Source organism: Camelina sativa, chromosome 17, assembly GCF_030686135.1.
Source record: "Camelina sativa cultivar CO46 ecotype springtype chromosome 17, ASM3068613v1".
Classification (NCBI taxonomy): Eukaryota; Viridiplantae; Streptophyta; class Magnoliopsida; order Brassicales; family Brassicaceae; genus Camelina; species Camelina sativa.
Window position 1 is genome coordinate 2,908,015 of NC_141896.1, and position 19,407 is coordinate 2,927,421.

General features: G+C 36.0%; 3 protein-coding genes and 5 pseudogenes across 8 annotated transcripts; 3 read left to right on the forward strand and 5 right to left on the reverse strand.

The window, feature by feature from the left end:
- Positions 1-2,732: 2,732 nt before the first annotated feature.
- On the reverse strand, positions 2,733-5,121 carry LOC104754945 (exocyst complex component EXO70H1 pseudogene; annotated as a pseudogene). Its single transcript, XR_015586570.1, has one exon. The product of XR_015586570.1 is annotated as an exocyst complex component EXO70H1 pseudogene (transcript).
- Positions 5,122-5,351: 230 nt separating this feature from the next.
- On the reverse strand, positions 5,352-6,693 carry LOC104754949 (dirigent protein 25 pseudogene; annotated as a pseudogene). Its single transcript, XR_015586571.1, has one exon. The product of XR_015586571.1 is annotated as a dirigent protein 25 pseudogene (transcript).
- LOC104754948 (uncharacterized) lies at positions 5,352-8,525 on the reverse strand. Its single transcript, XM_010477244.3, has 2 exons — positions 7,047-8,525; positions 5,352-6,626 (listed from the first exon to the last, which is right to left on the reverse strand). Exon 1 carries the CDS (start codon positions 8,452-8,454, stop codon positions 7,063-7,065), a length of 1,392 nt encoding a protein of 463 aa, XP_010475546.1. The 5' UTR covers positions 8,455-8,525; the 3' UTR covers positions 5,352-6,626; positions 7,047-7,062.
- A 1-nt stretch (position 8,526) lies between these two features.
- Positions 8,527-10,873, reverse strand: LOC104754947 (DNA repair protein RAD51 homolog 4). 3 transcript variants are annotated; one of them, XR_015586572.1, is made up of 9 exons: positions 10,666-10,873; positions 10,323-10,402; positions 10,008-10,205; positions 9,696-9,827; positions 9,519-9,611; positions 9,319-9,427; positions 9,163-9,233; positions 8,929-9,084; positions 8,527-8,825 (listed from the first exon to the last, which is right to left on the reverse strand). XR_015586572.1 is itself a non-coding variant. In XM_010477243.3 (9 exons), exons 1-9 carry the CDS (start codon positions 10,751-10,753, stop codon positions 8,778-8,780), a joined length of 963 nt encoding a protein of 320 aa, XP_010475545.3. In that variant the 5' UTR covers positions 10,754-10,865; the 3' UTR covers positions 8,527-8,777. The 3 variants fall into 3 exon arrangements, 2 of the variants coding, with proteins under 2 accessions (XP_010475545.3, XP_087350874.1); XM_010477243.3 differs by having other exon boundaries at positions 9,331-9,427; positions 10,666-10,865; XM_087494748.1 differs by having other exon boundaries at positions 9,331-9,427; positions 10,070-10,205; positions 10,666-10,798.
- A 2,468-nt stretch (positions 10,874-13,341) lies between these two features.
- LOC109130143 (non-specific lipid-transfer protein 2 pseudogene) lies at positions 13,342-13,869 on the forward strand (annotated as a pseudogene).
- Positions 13,870-14,729: 860 nt separating this feature from the next.
- Positions 14,730-15,472, forward strand: LOC104754951 (non-specific lipid-transfer protein 2P pseudogene; annotated as a pseudogene). Its single transcript, XR_015587632.1, has one exon. The product of XR_015587632.1 is annotated as a non-specific lipid-transfer protein 2P pseudogene (transcript).
- An 884-nt stretch (positions 15,473-16,356) lies between these two features.
- LOC147923289 (non-specific lipid-transfer protein 2P pseudogene) lies at positions 16,357-16,759 on the forward strand (annotated as a pseudogene).
- Positions 16,760-16,817: 58 nt separating this feature from the next.
- LOC104754952 (glutelin type-D 1) lies at positions 16,818-18,724 on the reverse strand. Its single transcript, XM_010477249.3, has 3 exons — positions 18,312-18,724; positions 17,191-17,911; positions 16,818-17,095 (listed from the first exon to the last, which is right to left on the reverse strand). Exons 1-3 carry the CDS (start codon positions 18,505-18,507, stop codon positions 16,942-16,944), a joined length of 1,071 nt encoding a protein of 356 aa, XP_010475551.2. The 5' UTR covers positions 18,508-18,724; the 3' UTR covers positions 16,818-16,941.
- Positions 18,725-19,407: the final 683 nt, after the last annotated feature.

Below are 19,407 nucleotides of genomic sequence, written 5' to 3' on the forward strand. Positions count from 1 at the left end.
ACACACATGCACCAACTATTGTATGGTTATACTTTGACTCCGAGGACATTAATTCAAGTACTGTATATATCAAATATACGTTAAAAAACAAAAAAAACGTTGTGAGAATTTAATCAATTTATCGTCAAGTTCTATATATAGTTTTCAACTCAACAATGAATAGATGAATTCATGTCTCTTTTAGTTATATAGTATTATTTAATATATGTCACGTAGAAGACTAGTGAGTCTCAGGCCCTCTTTGATCATAAGAATAAGAAGTTAACAAAGTAAACTAATTAAACCATTAATAGAATAACCTGATAGGGTTTGGGTAGCAAAGTTAGGTTTGGCGAAGTAAAATTATATATGCATAAAAAATGGAATTTATTTTGTGGATATTCTGGCCACTATCAGACAGCCAATTGTATTCGATTCTCTATTGTTTTCTCAAACATTCCATTAAAACAGCGATTGTCATGCTAACTTGTGTCATACAACAAGATGACACATTGATGTGGATGTATATTAGTATATGCTAAGTCGAGAAAGACTTCGCCTGTGTGTCTATTTATTAAGTTTAAATACATGCGGAAAATTTTGGTACGTTCTGACTTTTCAAAGACTATATATTTTGATTTTTCTGTGACATTTATATCAAAGACATTTCTAATTAAAATTCGTTTCATCTTTAGTTATTAACATCATCCGTAGAAAAAGAATCATATATTAATTTTATTTAATATCAAAATTAACTGTTGCTACAAACTCATGATATACGTCAAACATGATTCATAAGGTAGAGCTAGCACACGATTGTATCGATTGACGTACGTTTTGTTGGACCAAAGTTATGAAGTGTAGATTGGGTATCAAAATCAATTCGTATGTTTTATGTTATGGTTTATAAATAAAATTTGAGGTTGTACTGGATGAAAGAGCAATAAAGAGATTTGGTGAAGGTGTGAGCATGAGAAGAAGCAGGTTTGTGAAATTATGAACTTTTTGGATGTAAGTAAGAGTATTGTGATAGCTCATCTCAACTTCCACCAACTTAAATTACGTATCTCTCTTTTGCTACAAAGCATCAACACGCTTACTCACACTATCTGCGTGTTGCCTACGTACGTACTTTTACTTTTTTTCTCTTATTTAATTAGTCGGCTCAAACTCATAACCATCTCGTTTGATTCTATAAGACTTACTTTTATATATATATATATATATATATATATAGTAGTATTATTTTGGACGCATTATATATGTTGTCAATGACGATCACGCGTTTACTGCGAGTCAACTTGCTTTATATATGTATATAAGTGAAAGAGTTAAGAGTTGAGATTAGGTCTGATAATGAAGGAGTTAATGTTTGCCGGTGTTTTTAGTTTGTTGGTCATTTCATTCACACAAGTCGTTTGACAATTCTTGAGATTATCCAAAGAACCAAAACTGTCGATTCGATCGATTGCTAGCAAATGGAGAGATGACACTGGTTCACAATCATTAACGTGATTGAAATTATTAATCATATGTCTCTGTCACTTAGCCTTAGTGATTAACTGACCTTGAATATTCTTAAGAACCTTTATTTCAAACCTAGATTGAAGGCCAAATATAACACTTATAACTACTGTATGTTGAAAGAAATACATCACTGATCACGCATGAAAAAAAAGAAGAAGAGAGCAACTAGTATAAAGCCAAAAGAAATGGCTTTGACTTCTACGCTACTAAATCAAAGGGATAGCAATATTAAACCAAAAAGAAAAATAAACCCATAAAACATTCTAATTGAAAGCAGGCTATGATCACGAGGGTTCATGAGATTGACAGTGAGATAGTATGTGACAGTAATATTTTTTATGCAGGAAAAATATGGACAAAAAAAGAAGCAGTACTATGTTGAGATGTTAACTCTGAATTCAGTCACTCTTTTTTTTTGTAATGAGATGTTAACATGCATGGTTTTAATTTGTTTTCATCAGAATATAAGTTTAATATGAAAGACGATGGCAGATACATCGTCGCCAAAGTGGTATACGTCTCTCGTATGTTTGTTTTTCATATACGGAATACTAAAATAAATCATCATTAAAGACATATTCATCTAACTACTTAACTTCCAACCACAATTTTTTTTTTTTTTTCAAAATTATCTTTTGCTGCGGCGAATCATGACCTTTTTTTAGCAACGAGCCATATTGTTTTGTCGGTCATCATCTATCATAATTGTAAAAGTCAATGGAATACTCCCTCCGTTTCAAAATATAGGATGTTTTAACTAAAGCACGCAGATTAAGAAATTTTTACTTTTAATAAGTTCAACCAATCAGAAACAATACTGCATAATATAAAATACTAAACTAATCTAAAGTTGCACAGAAACTTGAAAACATCCTATATTGTGAAACAAAAAACTTCTCCAAAACATCTTATATTTTGAAATGGAGGGAGTATCTTTTTTCACAAAAATGAAAAAATAAATAATAGTAATAAATAAACCAAGCAAACTAGTGTAATTTAAGTTAGTTAATCACAAATTTTATAAGAATACATTTTTAAACAAATACAGTTGAAATCCATCGCATGGGCTACCCAACAACAAATAATAAAGCATCGTAACACTCACGAACTAAACTAAAACAATTAAAACCAACAAGCCTTTTGTTTAACAATTGCGTTGGTTTCTATTCCACTATGATATAAATCACTAACTTAACCCAATACAAACACGAACTAGGAGCCTAAAAGGTTACAACAAGATTTATAAAGAAAGAATGTGATTTAGGCGTGAGTGTGATTGTGTGAACAAACACGTACGTACAAACGAGAACAAGTACACTTTGGCAGTGGCCGCGGCCTATTCTATATGTAACTAATAATTTGAAGCCTATGGGCTTTTAGACTAGGACAGGGCTATGATTCCGTTGTTGACCAATCAATATATAAAAACTGGAATTTAAATTTTCGACTAAACCACGTTGTCGTTGTTGTTGATTCAACACAGTTAAGCTTAAGAAGTTTACATGGAGCAATGCTTGACATCCGTGGTGGCAATGGCATGGCTAGCCACCACATACTTGTGAGTCTTTGATACGGGCACGCTTCTTCCTAAACCAATATATAGGTCGGTTATGTAATTATTAAGATCTTCAGGGGTAAATCTGACAATCTTCCATGACCCGACCGGGTATTTTTTGTAGAAACCCGTATACCCGGGCATGAGCTTTCTCGCCACGGAGGCTTGGATCTCTCCTCTCAGTTTCGGGTCGGGTACGACCCAAGTCTTGTGTTTCTTGTAAGCCTCTTCGAACGCTTCGTTGAACCGTCTCAGTGCCTCCTCCGCCTTCGCTTCCGCCGTCTTATCTCCGGGGAGCGACGCTATCACATCTCCCCACGCCTTCTTCTCGTATTTCTCCAGGTACTGACTCACCTTCACCTCGTGGTTCGTCACCCAATCGTCTCCGAGTACGATTCTGAGATTCGATGTACGGACCTTGGTCACAACGTAGTGTAGGTTGTTGCCTAGGAAGAGATACGAGAGAGCCGAGTCGTTGTAGAGACGAGATTTGGCATCGATTTTGCAGAGCAAGACGAGAACCAACCACGCGAGTCTCGCCGCCATCGGAGATCGACCACCACCGGATCCTGGATTCTCCTCGCCGCTGCTGCTGAAATAATCCTCCGGCAAAGGTAACGATGACTCCTTGAGAATCGTGGCGAGCGAGTCGCTGTAATCCGCGAGGAACACGATGAAGTTCATCACATACCTCGTGAGCTGATGAACTCCGCCGCCAGGAATCGCCGATTTCGACGATTCTTTCGTAATCGACGTTTGAAACTCCGTCATCATCGCGTTCACCGATTCAGAGAGCTTCTGTAGAGATTCAGCCGCTTGTGATCTGACGGAAGCGGTCGAATCGTAGCTGAAGATCTGATCGATTTTGGGGATTAGGTTTAAGATTGTCTGGTAAACGTCAAGCGTTGGGAAGATCTTCTCCGCAGTTTTTTTCGATTTCGCTATGGTTAGTGAGAAGACGAAGAGGCTCAACGCGCTCTGTAGCGTAATCTCAACGAAGCAAGACTCAGCGACGGAGACGGAGGAGAATATGTGATCGGAAAGGATTCGTTCTCCGTTGAACAGAGTGGTGATTGCTACTGTCGTAACCCTAACCCAGGTTTTGATCTTCTTCTCAAGAGTCTCCCATTCCAGTTTCTGCAACTGCGTTGAGGTTAACTTCTCAAACCCTAGGCGAGTTAGTGCGTCGTCGATGATCTTTTTACGAAATTTCTTATAGATTTTAACACAATCTTTCTCGTAACCAGAAGAGATCATGCAGTTTGCTATCATCTTTAAATCCACAATAGCATCAGACTCTCCAAATTCAGATGAGGATTCGGAATCAAGCTCGTTGTTATCATCAGATGAAGAAGAATCAGAAGCGTTTACATAACTTGATCTCGTCGAAGATGTGTTGGACGACTCAGAAGACCAACCGGAGACTGATTCAGGATCCAAAAACCGGTTATTGGATTTCATAACCCGGTAAAACTCTTTTTCCAAATGCTTCATAGCTTTGCGCATCAAATCCTGCCCTTGAGCGAGCTTAGCGGAGTCTGGATTCACCACAACCGTACTCTGAATGGCGTATTGTAACCTGCCGAGAACCTCGAGGAAGCGTCTGCCTTGTAGACGGTTTTGGGCGGAGAAGAGGGAAGAGAGGATGCATGAAGAGGAAGATGAGGAAGAATCGTTTTGGTGTGGAGAAACCCATTGGGTTATGAAAGCGTCAACTGCTTCCACACTATCGCCGATTAGAGACTCGGAGAAGCCCTGTTGCTGTTGCTGCCGTGGCTTAGAGGATTTTAACAAGGCAGAGGGTTTCAAGAGCACCATCGCTTTCTTGGGTTTGAAGAAATGAGTCTTACGGTGTTGGGGGTATTTATTCAGGCATGTTTTGGTTTGTTGTTTTGGTGGTATGGCTTTTCAAAGGAGAATCTGTTTCGACGACTGTTTGTTTTTTCGAACCACTGTTTGTTTTTTCTGTTGGAGCCGTTGGGTCCAAAAGTCCATCAAAAATGTACACGCTTGTTGTTTTTAAAAAACTCGGGAAATATAATATAATCGGCCTTACCAACAATAAGTCTTTGATTTTGCAGATTATGCCAATGGTCTATATGACTCTAATCCGACATGGCATTGCATTGAAGTGACATTGTCTGGCTGGATAAAACATATGTGAATTTCCTTCCTTGGTTATGCCACAAAATTTCTTAACAAACAACTGAACAAGATTTCTGACATTCTTACAGATAATTTAATATTTTAGAGGCATACAATAGTTTGTTAAATGGTCAAGGTCAACAAATTAAGGGCCAAATAACTGTTTTCTCTTTTTGTTCTTATATAAAATTTGAAACTAACAGGGGATTTGTTATCAAATTAATAGATTTTCACATTTTCTTACATTTTAAAATTACAACGAACAAATAGAGAAGAGGGAGAAAAAAACAAAGCTAGTAAGAAAGATAAACGGTGCACTCCAGAACAGTTTCGAGTCCATCTGTGAACCGTTGCGGCTGCTGCTGTTGGGTCCCGGAGGCACCTGTAAAAGTCTTGACAATGGCGTATCCTCTCGCATTTATATACTTACCGGTACCACCCATGACTCCAAGATGAGATTCTGATGTCGCTGTTCTATGTATACCAAAGAAACTGATGCTATCTTCATAACCACCACTTTCAAACATAGCCGTGAAAGCCATAGTCTGGCTGGTTCCATCAATGGCGCTCGCCACATAGAAGCCCTGGGCTTTACCAAGCAGACCGGACCCCAGTTCATGCCCTTCGGTAAGTTCGTTGTCTATCACCGTCAGTGTCCCAAACATGAGCATCTGAAGAGACGAACCCGATGGGAGCTGGCCACCGTTAGCCACAGGGAGACCGTTCAACATGTTGTTTCCGTTGCTCTGTAGGATGTTGGAAGTGGTTCCGCCAAGCCCGACAAGAAGCGGAACGTTGTTGTTATTCAGGATTCCATTGTTGTTATTGTCTGTTGGAACACCGTTACTAATAGGGAGGTTTGCGCCATTGGTCTTGGCGAATGGAATTTGGCCACTGAGGGCTGCATTTGCAACGACTCCAGTCACAGCTCTGGCTGTTGGATTTGAGCCCCCAAGTATATCATGCATGAAGAAAACCAAAGTGTGGTCAGGAGCTGAACCACCAATCGCTGACCCGGTAGCTGCGGCACCTGAACCGGCAGTAGGCAATGGCCCTGAACCTGCACTAGGGAAAATACCAGAACTAGCACCCGCTAAGGGACCAGAACCAGTGGTGGGTAGAGGACCAGGGACAGTAACAGGCAAGGGACCCGCACTAGCAACCGGTAAAAGGCTAGAACCAGTGGTTGGTAGAGGTCCGGAGCTAGTAGAAGTAGAAGTCAAGGGACCTGAACCGCCTGAGGCTGGAACTGTACCAGAAGCGATACCAGTTGCAGGAACTGAACTAGGAATGGGAAAGAAGCCTGAATTTGTGGTAGGCAAAGGGACCAACCCAATATCTTCTTCTTCATTAAGAAGCCGACCAGCTGAGACAAAAGTAATGGCGATGGCCAAAACCAGGAAGAAGAGTACCTTGCAGTCTGCCATTGAGAAGGACAAAAAATTAGAGGCTAAGATTGTTAGTTTGAGTTTTGAATTGAATTGTTTTTACTTGTGAATTTATATACAAATGAAGCTATATATAAATGAAGCTATATTGGTGACATAAGAAGATGTAGTTGATGAAACGGAGTAGGTAACAGCTTGTCCATTATATGTGTGGTTTGGTTTAAGGAAAAAACATTTTAAAAAAATTCCCAGAAACTTAAGCTATAACTTCATCACAAGATCTTTAATATATACATCAACTTAGAAGCCCCACCGAGAGTTTGAATCAATCTTAATAAACCAATTCTGCAAAATTTTCCCCTCAAAACGAATTTCTTAGAATCAAGAAGGAATTAAATTCATCCACACTGTTCCAACTTAACTCAGGAATAAAACAAGCATAAGAATCTCACCTTTAAGAGGTCACGCTTAGATAGATATCACTTCTGACAAAGCCTCAGAACAAGCTCCTCCATCTTTGATACAGAGATCACAAAGTAGGTTCTGCCAAGCACCAGATCCAAAGCTTAAATTTTTCTTTCCCATCAACTCTAACACAAAGCAAGCATGGTCCAAGTTACCACCTTTTATCAGCCCAGCAACCAAACATACAAATGTTGCAGGTGTAGGAGAGTGTCTGCTTGCAAGCATTGCATTCAAAACATTCAACCCTGAATCAAAATCGCCAATACGACAAAACCCATCAACCATCATACGGTATGTAGCTGCATTCGGCTTACAACCTTTCATCTGCATCTCAGTCAGCAATCTATAAGCCTCGGGGACTCTACCCTCAGCACAAAGATGGTTTACTAGAATATTATAGATCACAACATCTGGTTTCATCCGCCTTTTCTTCATCTCTCCTAGTAGAAGCTTTGCCTCATCTATTTTTCCTCTCGTTCCAAGATCACTCATCAAAACCCCATAATTCACAAGACCTGGTTTACAGCCACGATACTCCATATCAAACATCAACTTCTTCGCTTCATTGTACTCTCCTTTACAACACAAACCTTTCATCAACAACCCAAATGTCACAGCATTAGGGCGTATTCTTTTCTGAATCATATCTTCAAGCAAGCTCTTGGCCTTGCCCAAATCGTTATTTCGGCATAAGAATCCAATCAGGCTATTGTACGTCACCACAGTCGGTTGAACTTCCATCTCAAGCATTTCATCGAACACCTTACATGCAGCTTCCCAATCGCATTTATCAAGAAACCCTTTGATCAATATGTTGAAAGATACCGAATTGGGACGTAAACGCATATCCTTTGCTCCGTCGAATAAGCTTTTAGCCTTTTCCAACTCACTATTATCGACGAGAACGTTGATGAGTGTGTTCAGAGACTGAATCGTACGAACACAGTCAAAGGAGGTCATGTTGTGGAAAACATTGACGGCTTTAGCAACCGAACCGGCTTTCCCGTAATGCTGAATCAACGCCGTGAAAAGGGATTCTCTGCATCGAACGTTTCGGTGTCGGATTAAGCGGAGGATTTGGTCGACAGCTTCGAAGTTACGGGACTTGGCGAGCTTGTAGATGAGAGAAGAGTAAGATGGGTAGTCGTGTCGGAAACCCATTTCCTGATAATGGTTGAAGAGAGAAAGAGCTTCCTCTGGGTCTTCTGTCTCTTTGAGATCGGTGAGAAATGGTACCTCCTCCCATGGCTTCCTGGTGAACTTGTGTGTTGTTGGTTCATCATGGCTGTTGTTGTTGGCTTTCTTTGTGGGTTTGTCAGGTCTAGATGTGTGGTAATGTTGTCGAGTAGCGATGCAGCCATTAGTAGTTAGAAGAGAAGATAGTCTTCTACGCATTGGATTCTCTTCGTCTTCTTCCTTTGCTCTGTTTCAGATAAGCGCAACTCTGGAAAAAAAAATTAACGTATGTTTTGTCCAAACTCTGATCGCTTATATATATATACACATAATTTGTTAAACAATTGTGTAGCATTACATATTTATCTTGAAAAAGGTTATTGAATTATTCTATGAATTCGTTGTTGCAATACAATTTTACATTTTAAAAACCAAAACAGGAATATCCATCTGAGCATTGTTTCTTTCCTCGTTTACGGACGGTGGTTCTCATCTTGCAGATCCAAACGATGGGCGTAGATGACCAAGGAGACTTATAAACATTATCGATTGTCCTTGCGAGTCGTGATCCTCATAGTTTGGCCTGAGGGCTATAATAAAGAAAAACAAATAGGAACAGAAACTGTAAAACCTCACTAGACGAATTTGGAGTAAGAGATGGGGAGGGGAACATTTGTTTGGTGAGCAAAGTACCATGGATGTGTGTTTTAAGATGGAAATGGTGCTGTTGCTGTTTTTATGGTCATGCGATAACATAAGTCTCACGTGTGGGATGCTTTTCCATGTTTCCCCAAGAGCTGGTTTGGTTTTACCGCCTTCTCCTCCAGCACTCACCGTGTGGTTTGTCACCTTCAGTAATAGTACAAAAAGGTTTAAACTTTGAAAGCACAAGAACACACACCCAATGCCCTGAAACTTCATTAATACCAGTATAGCGATGCTATGTTCATGTGCCAGCTTCTTAAGCATATATCCAACGGCCACCATCAAAGCGCGTCCTGCACACACCGAGTTTTGACTCATTCTTCATAATCACTAGCTCTTCTGTTAGCCATTTAGGTGAAGAAAATGTGATGGACGTACAAGGACATGTACCCTGTGAGCCACTGCCTCCAAGGATTGGGGTTATCAGAGAAGAGATTGAATCAACAACTAACAACCGTAACCGGTGTTCATTCACATTCGTCTGCACCTGAAATAGATATATCAAACAAATGGTTAACACTTAAAAATAGATATTAAAGAGACATTGAGGACATCACATCTTCTAGCTAGCGTAATACCTGCGACCTCAAAGTAACGTCTAGACCTTGCAGCGTCTCAAGCATTGTGTAGATGTCATAGACCGTGTGACATGATATTCTGCTCATGACTTTCTGCACATATATGTTTCTCGTACGTAAGAGAATTGATGATTGGTGACTAACAAGCTAGGGGACACTAACTGCGTGTAAATAAACCTGTTCTAAAGAAGTATCGGAACTTGAGCCAAACTGAGCAATGCGTCGAGCAGAAAAAGAGTTCCCTGTGTCTAGATATAAGACTCTGCCAGCATGCTTCTCTGCCACGCTTGCAGCAGCTTGCATGCAAAACTATCCATCCATAAAGAAATAACACATATGTAAAGAGAGTGCGAAAAGGGCTAAGCAAAGGCAACAAAATCCTTCTAGGAACGGTTTCTATGTCCTACATTCTTGGTTGCAGCATAAAACGCTTGAATGAAACAATCCACAATTCATAAGCATACAAATATTTTGTTTTTAAATACATACTTGTGTTTTACCAGAAGATGAAGGTCCGACAAGTTCTGTAACCTGACCCTCACGGAACCCACCTTTAAGCAATGAGTCCGTCCCTCTGTCTCCAGTCGACAAGTTCTGTTTATTACGTTGTAGATCCTCCAACAGTTCCATACCATTCAACCACGGCCGACATTGACGTTCTACCAAAGAAAGCATGACAGTGATACCCTGAAGAATCCAAAAAGGAAGACATGTAGATATATATATACCTCTGAGCACACAGCCAAAACTCAAAAATTAACTGAGAGCAAATCGACAGAAACGTTCAGTATATAAAAAGCTAACCTCTTTCAATCTATCTGAATTTGTCTGTCGATCAGCAAATGCAGCAAGTACTTCGACATCATGAAGAAGAAAATCCTCAACTGCAATTTATATAACAGATAAGAAAAAAACCAAAGGCAATTCGTCGAACACCTTAAGATCAAATATCCAAATTCCAGAATACAAGCTCTTCGAATACTGAAATTTGTTTGAAACTGTTTCAAGTAAAATTACACTAATTGGCATAAGAAGTTTCGTTTCCCATGTTAATGATATGCCAATCACAGTCGGTTTCTAGGGGAATCAAACAGAATCAATACACGAAAACGAGGTACAAGAAGAGGAAGATGTAGTAGAACAGAACCTGTTACGATTCCATGGGAGGCGCAGAAATATCGGAAAGAGGCGTCGATGATTGGGTTCTCCTTCTCCAGATGTTTGAGAGGCGCCATTGTTACTACAGTACACCTTCACTTCCCCCCCCCCCCCCCCCCCAAAATTGTGTCAGACTTGGAAGAAGAACAATCCAATTCGCCTCCGGTTCGGTTTCACAAAACCCAGACTCTAAATCCGGAAACCGGTTAACTTAACCCAACTGCTTTTATGTTATTTAATTAGTTTAAAAACTTGAATACATATGTTTAATTCTCTCACATGTAACACATTCTAAAAACTTGAATACATATAGTATGTTTTAGTCAATGCATTAAAATCTAGTCAAAAACTTGAATACATATCTTATAAGTTATAACATAGAAAATATAAAATGCATTAAAATCTAGTCAAATTAACCTACCTTTATTTATTTGGCTGATTGTAGAGCATCTCTATCTCTATATATATTGCTTATCACCTTACTTCAACATTGCATCATCAATATCTAATACATTTTCTAAGTAAAGAAATACAGAAACAACTAGAGAATTAGATCAAAGGAGTTGTTAAGGTTGTGAGACATTAAATTCATAACATTAATATTCATCGCCTTCCTTCTATCATTTGTGGCTCCAAGTGGAATGGCTAAAACGGCATGCAACGCGACAAAACTTACACCATGCTTACCAGCCACACAGTCGGCGGCCCACCACCGAAAGAATGTTGTGTAAGATTTAGAGAGAACAACAATCATGTATTTTATTTGTGAATTCTATCGATCCGAACAGTTTTTTCCATATCTTAAATTTGCTTATATAATCATAACGTATTGTAACATACCTTTTCCTAAATGTAATTGATTATTAGAATCTATGAATGTCATGATTTAACCTGATTCAATATACATTGTTTTCGTTTTCTTATATAGTTTAGAAAAGCAAAACATAATGAGCAACAAAAAAACAAATAATCACATTTAGGAATATATATATATATATATATATATATATATATCTTAATCCGAAAACCGGTTAACCTAACTGTATATATATATATATATATATTAACTGCTTTTATGTCATTTAATCAGTTTGTAAACATTTTTTTTTGTTTTTTTCTTTCTTTCTTTCTACTTTCTAATTTTATTTATAATTAGATCTTTTAAGAATTAGAATAATCCTTTTTCATAAACAAAATGAAGTGTGGATTAATATGGTTTGATTTCCTTATGATTAATTGTTTCCAATTTATATAAAATGATTTGCTTACAAATTTTGATAGTTCGTTTATAATTATGTAACTTAACTAAAAATAATTAAGTATTAACATGTTTAGATCTTATAAAAATAAAAACTTGAATACACATGTTTAGATGTTATAAATCATGTTAATAATATATATATATATATATAAATATAAAATGCATTAAAATCTAATCAAAAAGCCAAAATACACTACCTTATTTGGCTGATTGCAAAGCATCTCCATCTCTATATATATTGCTTCACCTTACTTCAACATCTCATCATCAATATCTCAAACATTTTCTAAGTAAAGAATAAAGAAACAACTAGAATTAGATCAAAGGAGTTGTTAAGGTTACGAGACATGAAATTCATAACATTAATATTCATCGTCTTCGTTCTATCATGTGTGGCTCCAATATACGGAGGAGTGGCTAAAGCGACGACATGCACCGTGACAGAACTTCAACCGTGCTTACCAGCCGCACAAACCGGCAGCCCACCAACGACGGAATGTTGTGGAAAATTGAGAGAACAACAATCATGTATTTGTGATTACTTTAATAACCCACAGCTTGAGCCATATTTTAAATTTGCTAAAAATATCATAGAGGCTTGTAACATACCTTATCCTAAATGTTGAAGTTTTATCTATTAATTTATAAAATAGTCATTAATAATTTGATCATTGAAATCTATGAATGTCATGATTTAACCTGACTCAATATACATTGTCTTCGTTTTCTTATATAGTTTAGAAAAGCAAAACATAATTAGTAACAAAAAACAAATAATCACATTTTGGAACAAATAATCACGTTTTCTTATTTTTATTTTTTTCTTTCTAATCATAAAAACTTATGAGAGGCGCAGAATTCTCAAAAGCAAGCATCGATGATTGGATTCTCTTTCTCCGTATGTTCTAAATGCACCAGTTTTCACCTCACTACTCAAATGTGATTTGAAAGATCGAGGATTATTGGATAAGAAAATTTCAATTAGTGTCAAATTCGTTTTCACCACCCAAATTCTGAATACCGGTTATTCAAATCTAAATCCATAACCAAGTAAACCCAAACCAACAACCATGTAAACCTATTATTTCTTCTTTTTGTTTATTTACCTTATGTGATTACAACTTAATTTATTATTTACAATTAATATTTAAAGATTCACCAAGTTTTTGCCACCTTTTAATATCACATTTCTATATAAATAAGTATTGTATGAATCTGAAATAAATACTTTTTGATAGTTAATTATAATTATGCAATTTATTTTATTTAATTGCAGTTCCAAAGAATTGCCTACATGTGACACAATCTAAATGTGTTTATACATTTTTATTATAAAAAAGTTGTCACTAAAAAAAAAAAAAAAAAAAAAGGAATACAAAAGACACTAGCTAAAAGCACACTTGCCTATTGTCGAATATTCCTCCATCTCTCAGACCCTCTATATATTAGCTTCACCATCCTTTAAACATCTCATAATCATAATCTCAAACATTTTCAAGCAATCAAAATAAAGTTATACATAAAGGAGTCATTATAAGGTTACAACTTACAAGACATGAAGTTCATTACATTAGTATTCACTGCCTCTGTTCTGCTGTCTATCGTTCTAACGAAACCAATAATTTCAAGGGAAGAAGTGAAAGCGGCATGCCATTTGGAAGATCTTCAAATATGCAAGCAAGCAATAATAACTGAAAGTCCACCATCGCCAGAATGTTGCAAAAAATTGAAAGAACAAAAGTCATGTTTGTGTAAATACTTAATTAGTCCACCGATTAGTCAGTATATTGGAGCTGCAAAAAGAGTCATAGCGGCTTGTGGCATACATATTCCTAATTGTTAAAGTCTCAAATATTAATAACATAATTTATAATGTAATAATTATCACAATCATATTTGATAATGTTAATCATTCGGAGTTTGTCATGTCAAGGTTCACTTGTTTTTTTTTCCTGAACGTGGATTCTAAACCACAAGTATATTTTCTTTAATGCATAGCAAAAGCCATCACAGTTGAAGTCTTTGAATACATTGTGTACATCAATTTCTTCTGAAAAATTAGAAAGAGGATCTTTTAAGCTAAAATTACCTGCTGCCTTTATAGATAAAGCATCCTTGTTGTTGTTAATTACATAAAAGTAATGCTCACTAAATAAACCTTGAATCAATCAACATGATAACTGAACCAGACTGCTGGCATGGCATCATCTTCTCGTATCAAAATTTGAAAGCAATTCCATTTATATGTACACGTAAATTTCTTTGAAATAGTAAAAAAATAATGTGTCACACATATATGAATTTAAAATACTTTATTTAGTTTTCATAGTGTACTTTAAATTTGGTACATAAATTACATGTTATTTTTTTTGTAATGGTTTACATGTCATTTTTTGTAACGGTTTACATATCATTATATATATATTTTGTGATCATTAATTTTGTTTTTTTAGATGGATTAATTTTTTCAATAATTATTGTTTTTTATTTTTAACTAAACAAATTTATGTTATTTTTTTACTATTTTAATATTTAATTAATTTTACTTAATTAATTTTTGTTTATTTTTAATATTATTAATATAACTAATAAATATGCCATGAATGAATATTTAAAAATAACATTTTTGATACAAAAATAAATATATAGCATTGATTAGGTGGATCCTTATGTGGAAGAATAAAAAAAAAGATAAACGTTACATTGATATTTATATGTCAAGAGTCATATTATTGATGATGTTATTGAGTACAATCGAATGAGTATTCTAGAGATACAATACACATTATATGATAAGATCCTGATGTGAATCGAATGATGATATTATATGATATACAGATACAAGAGATTCTAGGGTATTCTAGAGTGAGTAATTACAGAATCATATTTACATAAATAGAAGATACTGAATATCAATTAGAATAAATCATATGTCATGATTTATCTTTGATATTATATAGATAGATATTGCCTAAAAGCAAACTTACCAATTGAAGGACATTACTCCATCTATATAACTTTACCATCCGTAAACATCTCACAATAGAAAATCTCAAACACTTTCAAAGCAAAAAATAAAAAGAATTAGAATTGGGTTGTTGCAGTTGCTTAAGTTATAAGACATGAAGTTCATCATTACATTACTGGTCATTGCTTTTGTCATGTCGTCTCTGGCCTCGACCAAAGCAATGGATGTTGGAGTTTCGAGGGAAGATGAGAAAGTGGCTTGTGTCGTGACAGATCTTCAAGTATGCCTACCAGCGTTAGAAACCGGAAGGCCACCATCTACAGAATGTTGTAGAAACTTGAAAAAACAACAGTCGTGTCTATGTGATTACATGAAAAACCCATCTATTGATAAGTATCTTAAACCTGCTAGAAAAGTTTTCCATGCTTGTGGTATGCTTTATCCTAGTTGTTGAATTTTCAAATGTTTATAGAATAATTACCAATGTTAAAAGTTGAAGTTATCAAAATCTTGTGTAATAATGTTGATCATTGGGAATCTATAAATGTGATGGTTTAACTTGATTCAGTATGGTGTTCCTTTTGTGTTATATATATATATATATATCGATACAAAACGTAAAGAAGCTATTCACGTATGGTGGCCAATCTTATGGATTTGGTAAGGCCTTCTGCGTACTGTCTCGTAAAAAGCCGATATAAATGTGGATCCTAACGAGAATTGTAGTATATCCATGTGCGGTATGGATCATAAAATTTGTAACGAAAATTGGACTGCAAAAAAACACGAGAAAATAGTTTCAGACTTTTTTTGTTTTATTCAATCTAGAAACGCCTATGAATGTTTGACTGATTTTTTAATTTAGACCAATCAAACATTATAGAGCCACCAGTTTTACACCACTAACTAGTATCTCCATATGCATTGTCACGTCCCAGACAGCCAGATTAAAGTCCCCCGTTAACCATAATTTAAAACCAAACCCCGGTTAACCTAAACAAAACAACCTGTAACTACTGTATGTGTAAAAATCATTTTCTTAATTTTTATTTTATAGATTCACAGATCATTGACTTCTTTTTATGTCATATTCCTTTCCAAATTTATATATTTGTAAGTAACCTTCAAAGATTTACATAGATTTGATTTCATATATTCATATCAAACCTCTATATATAAATTAGTATTATATATCCATTGATGATTTTGATTTCCTTACAATTAAATATATAATAGACACTGCTTTCAAATCTTGAAAGTTTGATTCCAATAATATGTGTTACATGTAGATTTGAAATGCACTGCAATTTAATCTAAACTAAAGACATGATACTCTACCTTAAACACACACTTTCATATTGCAAAACATTTCTCCATCTATATAGTGCTTCACCAATCCTTAAACAAATCTCATAATCAATATTTCAGACATTTTCTAAACAAAACAAAAAATAAAATTAGGTAGAAATTAAAGGAGCTAGGTTTTAAGATACAAGACATGATGATGAAGTTCATAACACTAGTTTTCATCGCGTTTGTTATCTCAACTATGGCTTCAACAAAAGCAGATGAGGAGAAAGCGGCATGCGCTGTGACTGATCTTATACCATGTCTATCAGCAGTACAAGGCTGGAGCTCACCATCAACCGAATGTTGCATGATATTAAAAGATAAGCAATCGTGTTTTTGTGATTATTTAAAAGATCCACGGATTGGTGGTCCATATTTGTCAGCTGCTAAAAATATTTTAGTGGCTTGTAATGTACCTATTCCTACTTGTTGAAATATTAAAATATTTATAAAATAATTCTGAGTGTTATAGTTATAAAATTCATATGCAACAATTTTTCATCATATGGAGTTTCTCACGTCAGTATAGTGTATTATGCTTTGTTTTTTAAGACTCATCATATATAAAATGCTTTTTATTTTATTTTATCAATGAGAACAAGAACCGGTCCAGGAAAACAAAAAACCCCAAATCATATTAAAAAAAAAAAGCTGGTTCTTGTTCTCCTTTACTTTCTTCTTCTTCTTCAGTTGGAAGGAGGGAAGAAAATGGCGTCAGCAGTTCTCTTTGAACGGAAAGAGTTCTCCACCTCCGGAGTCACCTTAAACGCCGCCTGCAAAACCTCTGGTGACAAAGCCTTCCACACCGATGTCCTTCCAGCCAAATGTGTGAAAATTGGACTACATAAACACAAAGAGAATAGTTACAAACTTTTAGTTTCATTCAATGAAAAAACTCAAATGGGAACAGTAGAGAAAAAAATAAAGGCTCTTACTCAGGTGTAGTGACAATGGAGAACCAAGACATGCCATCAGAATCAGCAATCTTTGAAACCACAAAGAACCTTGGCACAATGAAGAGAGAACCAGCTTTGATATGAGTCTCAAGAACTCTTTTCCCATCAGCACCAACCACCTGGACTCTTCCACTTCCACCAACAATGTAAGTCACCTGAAGAGCCGAGTCACAAGAGAAACCAGGCGAGCACATGGAGTGTGCATCGATCCGAACAAGATCAGCTCCAAACCCAACCTCTCCAACCAAAGGAAGGTTCTTGGTGTTCAAGACAACAACCCTGCCTCCATCCTTGATGTCAACATCAAGAGGAGCCTCCAAACAGTTCAAGACAAACCCTTCACGGTGCTCCTTCTTAGGCTGTGGCATCTTGAAACTCGCATCAAGCTTCACAATGCCATTACCGGTTTGAGAACCAACGAGTTTCTTCACAGTGTTCTCATCAAGGTCCCAGGCTCTGCCTACAAACTCAGTAGAGAAACCGGTGAAGATACCGTTTGAGCCAGTGAGATAAAACTCAGTGAACTGTCCTGCTTTGTGACCCTTGTGGGTTTCACCGAGGAAGAGGATAACAAGCTCGGTATCCTGGTTGTTGAACCACCATGTCACCACACCAAAGGGAAGAGCAATCGAATCACCTTGCTTGATTTCGATCACCTTCTCCTCCTGCTCAGGGAGGACAATTCCGGCAGTTCCAGATCCTGAAATCAAAATCACAAAAAGGTAAAAAGTAATAAGCTTTTAATTCCTTACACGCGAGGTTATTAGATCAAACGATGAAAACGTGATTAAGCATAACAAAATCAGCAAAAGACTTCTCCTTTTCTGGCACACAGTAGTCGTGATCTATTTTGACTCATGCAAGAATCAAATCAGCTTAACAGATCGTTGAATCAGGAACACAATAAAGCCAAACAAGAGTAATGAATATACATGAATCACGATAAAGTTGACAACTTTTTGAGGAAACAAGGATCAAAACCCTCAAAAATCAAAGCAGAGTTACGAAATCGATCAAACCCATAATACAAAAAAACATGGATCGGAATAAAGTCGACACCTTTAGTAAAAGATCAGTAAGAAAAGAAAAAAAAAGCGAACCTTGAAGAACATAAGCGACCTTAGAAGAATCAGAGTAACGAGGGATAGCGAAGCCATGCTTCTCAAGAGCAAGCTTAGCGGCACCAATGTTACCCTGTTTAAGCATAGGCAACTCTTCTGGGCACCAAGCAAAGTACGATCCACCATCTCCTCCGTACACCTTCTTCGGCAGCTTAGGTGAAAGATCCAACTCCATTTTTTTTTCAAGAGTAAAAAGAAGAAGATTTTGTTTGGTAAAGGAGGAGTAGTCAATTTTATGATAATGTGATGATGTGAATAAGAGATGCGACACGTTTATTTATAGGAGAGGCCTAAGAAGAGTGCATCCGTTACTAAAACAGAGACTGATTCGGCGAAAACAAAGTGATTTTTTTTTACTTGTGGATAAATTATCTTAATTAACGTTTTAATCCAAGTTTTATCCATTACTTTATTCCCACGATCTTATTAATTAATTACGTTTCTATAATTATTGATTTTTGACTCTACCAAATAAAGATGCTTTTAGGAGAAGATTATTCTTGTTAATCCATCACGTTCTTCGTTTTTTAATTATTTTATTTAATACAATAAATATATTCTACCAAAAGTGTTAGTACTGTACTCTCCTGTCATACTATATAGTTGATGAAAATCAAATCCTTTTAATATTTTTGTTGTAGAAATATTTTTTTCAGTATTTCAAAAGTATTTGTTTCTAGTTTAGTAATCTTTAGATTATGTTTTCCTTTTTTTTCGTTACCTTAGGATAGGATTAAAAAGGCTGTACTGAGAAATCTTATCTAATCTATTTTTTTTTTGACGTCATATCTCGTTGTATGCTAATCACTGATTTTTCTTAATTTTTTGTTAATTTTTTTAATGGATGGGATCTGCTGACAAGGATTGTATATTATCTAAGTTTTAAACGTAATTTTCTTATTGTCAAAAAATAAAATAAAGGATTTATCCAGTCTGTTTTAAAATTTTATTTAATTCTCAAACAAGCAACGTGATGAATAATAAGTTGAAATTTCTTTGTTTTTCAAGGATTAGTTTAACACTTTAACATAATTAATAAATGTATATTTTTTCAACGGCAAACGAATTTATTTTG

Excerpts from the sequence above, each read along its gene's own strand:
- LOC104754952 (XM_010477249.3), bottom strand. The coding sequence starts at position 18,507 with ATGGAGTTGGATCTTTCACCTAAGCTGCCGAAGAAGGTGTACGGAGGA. Across the intron at positions 17,912-18,311 it reads GGTCGCTTATGTTCTTCAAG|GATCTGGAACTGCCGGAATT; the intron begins GTTCGCTTTTTT and ends TTTTGATTTCAG. Across the intron at positions 17,096-17,190 it reads TCCATTGTCACTACACCTGA|TCCAATTTTCACACATTTGG; the intron begins GTAAGAGCCTTT and ends GTGTTTATGTAG.
- LOC104754947 (XM_010477243.3), bottom strand. The coding sequence starts at position 10,753 with ATGGCGCCTCTCAAACATCTGGAGAAGGAGAACCCAATCATCGACGCC. Across the intron at positions 10,403-10,665 it reads CTCCCATGGAATCGTAACAG|TTGAGGATTTTCTTCTTCAT; the intron begins GTTCTGTTCTAC and ends TATAAATTGCAG. Across the intron at positions 8,826-8,928 it reads TCTTAAAACACACATCCATG|CCCTCAGGCCAAACTATGAG; the intron begins GTACTTTGCTCA and ends TCTTTATTATAG.
- LOC104754948 (XM_010477244.3), bottom strand. The coding sequence starts at position 8,454 with ATGCGTAGAAGACTATCTTCTCTTCTAACTACTAATGGCTGCATCGCT.